The sequence below is a fragment of the Epinephelus moara genome, chromosome 4 (genome assembly GCF_006386435.1).
Source record: "Epinephelus moara isolate mb chromosome 4, YSFRI_EMoa_1.0, whole genome shotgun sequence".
NCBI classification, from domain to species: domain Eukaryota; kingdom Metazoa; phylum Chordata; class Actinopteri; order Perciformes; family Serranidae; genus Epinephelus; species Epinephelus moara.
Window position 1 is genome coordinate 31,714,209 of NC_065509.1, and position 8,325 is coordinate 31,722,533.

Sequence of the window (8,325 nt, forward strand, 5' to 3'; positions counted from 1 at the left end):
TTCCCACAGTTTATTCCCTTACTCTCAGGTGGGTGAAATGGTTACAGAATGGTTGTAGTCTACCCACAGCCAATGCATGTAGGCTTTGTAGGGTTTGACCTTTTGTGTTTTTTAAATTATGTGGTTTTTAGACATGCTAATGACTTTTTTATATATATATATATATATATATTTCTTTCCTTTTACATATTTGAATACATATCAATATGTGGACATGAGGGCTCTGATATTTATCTTTGATTATTCCTACTTCCTATTAGGTGTTCTTACTCGTATTCCAGTATGCTATCCCAGCCATAATAGCCGTAGCAGTTTGTTTGTAGGCTACATCAGGACCCTGTTGATTACCTGGGGTCGATTGTGATAGGAGTCTGAAATATCTCTTTAGGATATCCACATCCAGCAAACTAGGTATGTAAATCAACCTGTCTTCACTCTGTGTTGGTCAACCATGTATGGCATATCTTTTGTGAGATGGTGCACAAGTGCGCCATTATTTAATCTTAAAGTATCTGACACTTTAATCATAGCTCAATGCGTCTTATGTAGCTAATCTTAAAATAAGAACAAAAATGGGGGGGTTACTTGATTTGGCCTTTAATGAACTTTAAAGTGGGTGGAAGGGGACCCAAATTTTGTTCCACCATTTATATGAAATAATGGAACGAGTACATTGGTGTCTCTTCCAGGAAACTTTGCACGGTCCAGTTTCTTACTCTGTTTCTCTCCCGTCTCCTCCAGGTTGCTACGGTAACCTGGGCACGAGGACATCACCCCGAAAACGATGGGGTGTGTGTCTGCACGCCGACGAGGGTACCGGAGAGTGGTTGTGCCTTCTCCCCCTCAGGTGAAGTCAGTTTTCACAAAGGATTCCCCAGTGTGGTCTAACATGGGCTTTTCCCCCCAGAAAGGTTTTAATGAAGAGTTGGTGGATTATAAAGTTTGGGAGAATTTTGATAACACAGTGCCCTGGTGCGATCTCATATTTCCTCACTGCCCGAAAACTAAAATTAAATGTGATTTTTAAAATGTTCGTTTTATTCCTTTTTAATTACCTTTCTTTCAGTTTTATTTAGGACCACTTGCTGATGATGACCTGGGAGTCAGAGCTTGCACTTCGGGCACTGTGGGTTTCAAAATACAATAAATGTTTATGATTATGCTTGTCTTGTGTTTTTAATTTAAGTCTTCATGGTTTTATAAAATCAATATTTAATTAATGGCAACTTTTATGACACTCAAGGGCTGCTAACATCACAAAATGTCAATAAGATACAATAATCAACAAAGCACTAGTTAAAAAAACAATGACTACAAATAACAGAGCATAGGCCAAGAATGAGCAGGTATAAAATAAGAGGCAGTTGCAGTTAAAAGTAAGCAAGCGAATTTTAAAATAACTTCTCAAGGAGCAGTTTAGTATAAACTCCAAGACAGGCCATGTGTGAGCTTGGCCACAATGTGACTTGGTTTTTCCCAATGAGGAATATTAAAAATATTTAAAATAAATGGCCTGTGGTACTTGGTTGAACACATAAGCGTTGATACAGATTTGCTATAGGTACATTCTTTATTTCACCTGTGGTAAGTGTTAATGAAATGTGAATGGCTTCAGTGGTCACTGTAGTGGTCCAAAAATCCAATGCAGCAGAGCTTGGAGGCTTAACACACACTTGTACTGATCGTTTTCCTGCAGACAAGTGATGAAAAATCACATGGTTGCACGGCCCCACGTGCGTCTTGCAGTTACTTAATCAGGAAGTAGAGGCTACCATGTGCAGGATACTGTACGTAGACCTCATGGCAACCTCTTATCTGGTCTGCCATCAAAACATGATTGAAACAGCTATCAAATAAATGTATTACAATAAGGCGTTTCCTGAAGAACCAAGATATTGCAGTTGTTCATCTCTGTGCAGCCTGATGAACTGTAAACAGGTTAAAGGCTGCAAAATGAGCTGCCAGTTACATAACTACGGTTGCATTTGACTTTATTACAATGCACTGCAGCATTTAGCGATAGGGAGTGTTGCTAGGTAAACAAGAGGTTGGTCATACTGATCAGAAGTTGAGGCATTTTTTCTTTAATACCAGTCTTGTAATGAGCATAGAACTTAATGTTGAACAGGCCTGGGAGGTGTTAATAAAGACCATGGGCTAATTTTTCTGGCAACTGAGTACATTTTTGTGATTCAGCACCTTTTAGGAAACATTTTAATTAGAAATGAGAAAAAGAGTTGCATTGTTTTCTCCTGATTAACATTCAGAAGACAGGTGCAGCCCATGTAATTTTTCTCTGTAGTCTGCCGGCCAAACTGTCGATCAATACCTAAAAGGATATGTATTCCTGTAGGTGAAGTCTGATGGGTTTTCATTGTGTTGGTAAATTAAACTGATTCTGATAATTGAGCAGGAAGGATCATTACTTGAAGAGCCCTCTCTGATAAAGACGGACATGGTCTTCATCTCTGTTTAAACAATGAGCTAAAGTGATCATAAGAGAGCTCAAAATTAAACAATATATTTGACAGAATAACAGTCTTCCTCCTTAATTTAGCAGTGGTGTCTTTATTAAAACCAAAACCACTGCGACAAGAGACAATTTGGGTTTTGAAAAATTGGAGGGAAGGGCATTCTTGTAGTGTGGTCCTGTCTGACGTGCTGTGACACATAACTTTGGTTACATGTGTCAGAAATACTGTTAAAGTGATGCTTGACGTGGCGATTGGAGTGTAAATTTTCCCTCTGTTCTCTTACCTTTTTATAGGATAATGGGGCTTGACGATTTCTGATCATCCCATAAGAACAGGAAACAACTGTTATGTTGGCTGTGCTTTTTATGAATCTACAATAAATTATATATTTTTATACACCAAGACACTTTGTTATGTTGCTTATTTATATTGAGAGTAGTTGGTTGCATGTCTGCCAACGGTGATACCTTTGATGAAGGGGTCAAAATAAGGTTGTGATCTGGTTTGTGTTGGACGGTTAAGGTTTGCAGAGGCGGTGACACCAAAGGTCTGACATTGGTGGATGTATTCATGTTTCATTCAAACACATACATATAACATCTTCCAATCTGATTACATTTTTGGGTCATGGTTAGTTCTATAACCATGGTCTAAATCAGTGCTTAAAATTTTCAGTGGGCTTGACTGGCCTGTGGTGAGGTTGTTTTGGCACTTCAGGTGAAACCAAAGGATTTGTCTTAACATTCACAGCCTAAATTACACTGTTTCTGCACCTCTATGTATACATGCGTAACTGTTTGGGGGATCTAAAGGAGCCCTGTGGAGGTTTCATGGTAACATAAGTTATGGTAACATTCAGTTAGTCACCAAAAAAAAAACGTGTGTGTCCTTTAGAGCCTTTAAAAGTATAATTTATAAAGGTATACTATGCAGGATTGGTGGTTACTGTTTGTAAACACGCTTGGAGTCAAAAGTGAAAGCCAAACCGAGATTCAGCTGATGCATTTGGCCTTGCTGTGAATGTGTTTCTGGCACCGTGTGACTTGGATGCCTCCAGCTTACGATCTGGGATCTGGTTTCTACCCTTTTATAAAGTCCTGACCTCACTGGAGCGCTGTGGGGATACATGACATTACACATGCCGAGCACAGAAAATAAGAGCGTGTGATACAGACGTAATCCCTTAATAATCACCTATGAACCACTGCTGGTGTGTTTGTCTGCAGAGATTGCCCTCTGTATTTTTTTTCCCAGGAAAATCCTGCATATTATATCTTCAAATCCTGCTCAGTTTATATTCATGTTTACCAGCAGCCATTTTGGCTCACCTGTAGGTCAGTGGAATAGTGTGAAGTCATTGTCAGGAGTGGGTATCGTGCATGTACACAAGACAAACTAAACAAAACACACAGTAACAGCTTCACAAGATGTCAGAAACTTTACAGGATACTATAAGTTTGTAGAATTTCAATTGGGAGTCAGACTCATCGCAGATAAGCAGCTGAGTGTTGCATCAGTTCGTTCGAAACTAACAAGACAGAACTTGATGATCTGGTTTTAAAGTTGGACTGTCTCCCAAAACCGATACTGCAGCTTTCATGGTGACAAGTCTGTCAGAGAACTGCAGCGGGTGCAGACTGAACATGGGCACGTTGCAACATGAATTCACTTTCCTGTAGTTTCTTTTGACCTCAGTTGTAGAAGCACTGTGAGTTTTCCCAGCAGCCTGGGAGCAGAGCGGAGATAAGTTTCACTTACTGTGAACAGACACTGTTTTGGAAGTTCCTGTCTTTTTATGTTCTCGCTATGCGTTGAAGACCTGTGTGACCAGTTCTCTTCCTGTCAGTTAACATTTTGTTTGTCTGTTCGGAAAGATGGATCCTTCCTTTATTACTCTTCTGAAGGGTGTCCTCCATTTTGTCCATGTTACAGGGTTGGTTTTTTTTAAGGAAGTGTTCACTTATCTGACTGAAGAGCCCAGAGGCAGAGGATGTTGTGTGTTGTACAAGTTGTAAAACACTGTGAGGCTGATAAATAATACTGAATGACATAAATAAGACTGACTTGATCTCTCAGAGCAGATATGATCCTGATAATGTAACTGTAGTTTAAACAGTGAAACAGCTGCATTTCACAATTTTTAAGTACAAATCTGAGATGTCAAACACTGATCAATCTGTTCACAATGAAGGCAAATATAAAGAGAGAGCCGTTGGCTACAGAGTTTCACATACGAAACACATGCAGTCGTATGAATAATCTAAATTTTGTAGAGAAAATGGCACAAGTCACCAAAGTGGGTCAACACTGTTGGTCCAAGTAAGCAGAGCTGTGTCATGCATAATTTTGTGGCTCAGTACATTTGTTCTTATTTTTTAGCTGTGGCCTCAAGATGTCTCTGTCCCTAGTAAATAAGCAGCTAGAGGACATGTTAACCTTTAAGCACTGGGGATTTTTTTTCTTTGAAAATGTCGAAAACAGGAAAAGTCAGATTATACACTTTTTATGTCACACCTTTATATTACACATTCTGTGTGAATACCCCTCAAGTTTTATTTTACATAAGTTATTAAATCAGTAATCTAGTAAAATAATTTCTGGTGTATTTAAAGGACATTAGTGCTTTATCATGTTGAAAGCATGATTGCTGTTGTTTTTAAGGAGGTATCATGTATGCCGTGTACCTTGTGTGCCTTTATTAACAGAGACCCACGTAGACTAACTTTTGTCTTTTTTGGGGGGAACACTGTACACTTTGGGCAAGAAGACAGGTGAACAGTAAAAGCCACACAGAAGCAGCATACATTGTCTTAAAACTGGGAACCTGAAGATTAATTTGAGCTGCAGCTCAACACTGTGGGTCAAGTTTTTCTAGTCATAAATATAATAAACATGTTTTGGTTAGATGCCTGTTCAAATTTTAAAGGTTTAGAGTGTTAAGGGGGCTTTGAACATTATAATAGAAGTATATGACGGCTATTCCCATGTGCATTTGTCTCTTAAGCTGTTGCAGCAATTTAGTGTATATGTAATTTGTTACACTATTTTGGTGCTCAGTTGAAGCACATGTTACCACTTGAGAGTTGATAAAATGGTCATATATCCCTCTAGAATACCAAATTAAGACACCAAGACCCTGAGGAACACCACAGAAAAATATGTGCTGTTGATTTAGTATCAAAAACTTTTCACACTTTTCTATTCTGGAAACTACTATAGTGAAATTGTCTCATTGCAGTGAGATGGCTACTAAGGGGAATAACCATCACACATGAATAAAACTGGGCTCATTTAATTCACAACAGTCTGAGCTTTCCAGTCAGATCCACTTTATACAACTCTAACACTGTTTATGGACCACAGAGTGTAGAAATATTCAAATACAATAGGTGAAAATAATGTGTATATGACATGCAGTAGGTGCACATGTGCTCAAAACTGTGTGGGACTAGCATAGACTGGGCCTGTCTGTACAGGGGAAGCACGTGGGTAACCACAGAAACAACTTTGATTCAAATAGCGTGGGGTGAGAGGCCAGGGGACCTCTGTGAACATGACCATGCTGTTTTTCCCTCGCCAAAACTTAGCCTCAATAAGGAGAGTCATTTCGCCCCCTTCCTGATAAGTTAGTATAACATGTTTGATAGCGCTGGATTCTTTAGTTCACATGATACTAGTGTCATCTAACTTTACAACTCTTCCCTCTACAGCTTCTCAAAGATGTCGGCCGCTGGCCCAGCGTGTCTCAGAGGGTTAATGTGCTATATGTTGTACAGGAACATAGCGAACGGGCACAAAGGTTGATATCCACGCTTCCCTCCCTCCTCAGAAATTGAACCTGAGTTTTCCGACACCACTTGAAGGCGGCAGCTACGTGAACCGCTTGCGAGCCAATGAGAGCGCTGACTCATTTAAAGCTCACCAATCAGCGACCGCTACGTCTTACGAAGGCAAGCGAGTCCGCCCCGCCCTGACGTTGCTCATTGAAGAAGAAGAAGAGGGACTGTTTCATCCTCACAAGAAATTCAATCATGACGGCCAAATTGTGTAAGCTCTTTGTCGGAGGACTGAACGTGGAAACCACAGAAGATGGCGTCCGCAAGCACTTCGAACAGTTCGGCACGTTAAGCGACTGCGTCGTGGTGATGAACCAGCAGCTCGGCCGGTCTCGCTGTTTCGGCTTCATCACCTACTCGACACCGGACGAGGCCAGCGCAGCAATGGCGGCCAAGCCACATGTCGTTGAAGGCCAAGAAGTGGAGCTGAAGAGGGCCATAGCACGCGAGGATGCTAACAACCCGGACATCGTCGCCAACGTGAAGAAAATCTTCGTCGGCGGTGTGAAAGACCACATCGAGGCGGACAACCTGTCCGAGTACTTCTCGCAGTTCGGCGTGGTGGAGAAGGCCGAGATCATCTCTGACAAGCAGACCGGCAGGAAGAGAGGCTTCGGCTTTGTCTTCTTCGAGGACACCGACTCCGCCACCAAAGCGGTGCTGAGCAAGTACCACACCATCAACGGGAACAAGGTGGAGGTGAAGAAAGCTCTGACGAAGCAGGAGATGTCCACCGGCGGCCGCGGACGAGGTCGAGGAAGGGGGATGCAAAACTATGGCGGCGGAAGAGGAGGTGGCGGCGGCTACGGAGGCGGCTACGGCAACAATTACGGAGGAGGCTATGGCGGGGGATACAACGGCGGTGGCGGCGGAGGATACGGCGGGTATGGGGGATACGATGAGGGGGGATACGACAACCAGATGGGTGGGTACAGTAATGGTGACTTTGGGGATGGCTACGGACAGCAGCACTCTAACTATGGTGCAGTGAAGGGGGGCGGCTATTCCACCTACAGGAGCGGGGGTCCCTACAACAGAGGCGGCGGCGGCGGCGGTGGCTACAGCCGGGGAGGTGGCGGTGGTGGTGGATACGGCGGTGGCTACTAGGGTCTCCCTCCAAGTTTTGTTTTGTTCATTGGGGAAAATTACAGCGGACTTGAATTCACACACACGCACACACACATCACACATGCCCGGGTGAGGGGTCTTTGTTGAGCTCAGTTTAAGGGAGCAGTGCCCATCACCCACACGGAATGAATGAGACTGTCCCCTGGATCCAAGCTCCCCCCACCCAGACCCCATCTGTCCTCTTATTCCACACCTTATGGACTTTACTACTAAGAATTGTGAATTATTGAACTGTACTTTTGTTATGTCGGGGGAAGACTTGCTTTGAACCATTTGTAAAGCCGTAATTAATGTCAGTCACTGCTTCTCAACTCTAAAAATTGAGTTTGTTTCGTCTTGCAAACCAGCCACATGTGTCTGTTATTTTTTGCATCATGAACTCAGGGTTATAAGTAATGTTGATGGCAGTGTCGGGCAGCATGGGACTCGATTGCTTGAGTTTCTTGATCTTAAAACACTCTCGTGACAAAGTATTTTTTGAGAAATGTCGCGAACTGTTTTGTTATCTGTAAATTTACTTTTTTTGTTCACCTTTCCCGTCCCATTTCAGGCTTATGTTTAGATTAAAAACTGTTTTGAAATTCATGTGTTCAGTTCACCCCTATGTTTGATTCTGCTTTTATTAAAGTTTTTAATGTTTTGAAAATCTATCCAATCTCGTAGTCTTAATTAAAATCGTGTGGGTTACATTTCAGTAGGTAATGCATGAGCTGGAGTGCACGCACATTATCAGCTTTACTTGGATAATCTGCTTTTTGTAACCTCATGAGTTCATAAAGCTACCAGCAGGAGGGAGTATTGGCTGCACATCCATGCATTTTCAGTTCATCGGCCATTTTATACCAGCACAGATTAAGTAGGTAGAAGAAGCTGATTGTCTTTATCAC

General features: G+C 42.0%; 1 protein-coding gene across 1 annotated transcript; it reads left to right on the forward strand.

Moving 5' to 3' along the window:
• Nucleotides 1–6,221: 6,221 nt before the first annotated feature.
• LOC126388719 (heterogeneous nuclear ribonucleoprotein A0-like) lies at nucleotides 6,222–8,088 on the forward strand. The gene has a single exon (XM_050041975.1). The coding sequence runs from the start codon at nucleotides 6,506–6,508 to the stop codon at nucleotides 7,415–7,417; it is 912 nt and encodes a 303-aa protein (XP_049897932.1). The 5' UTR covers nucleotides 6,222–6,505; the 3' UTR covers nucleotides 7,418–8,088.
• The last annotated feature ends 237 nt before the right edge of the window (nucleotides 8,089–8,325 follow it).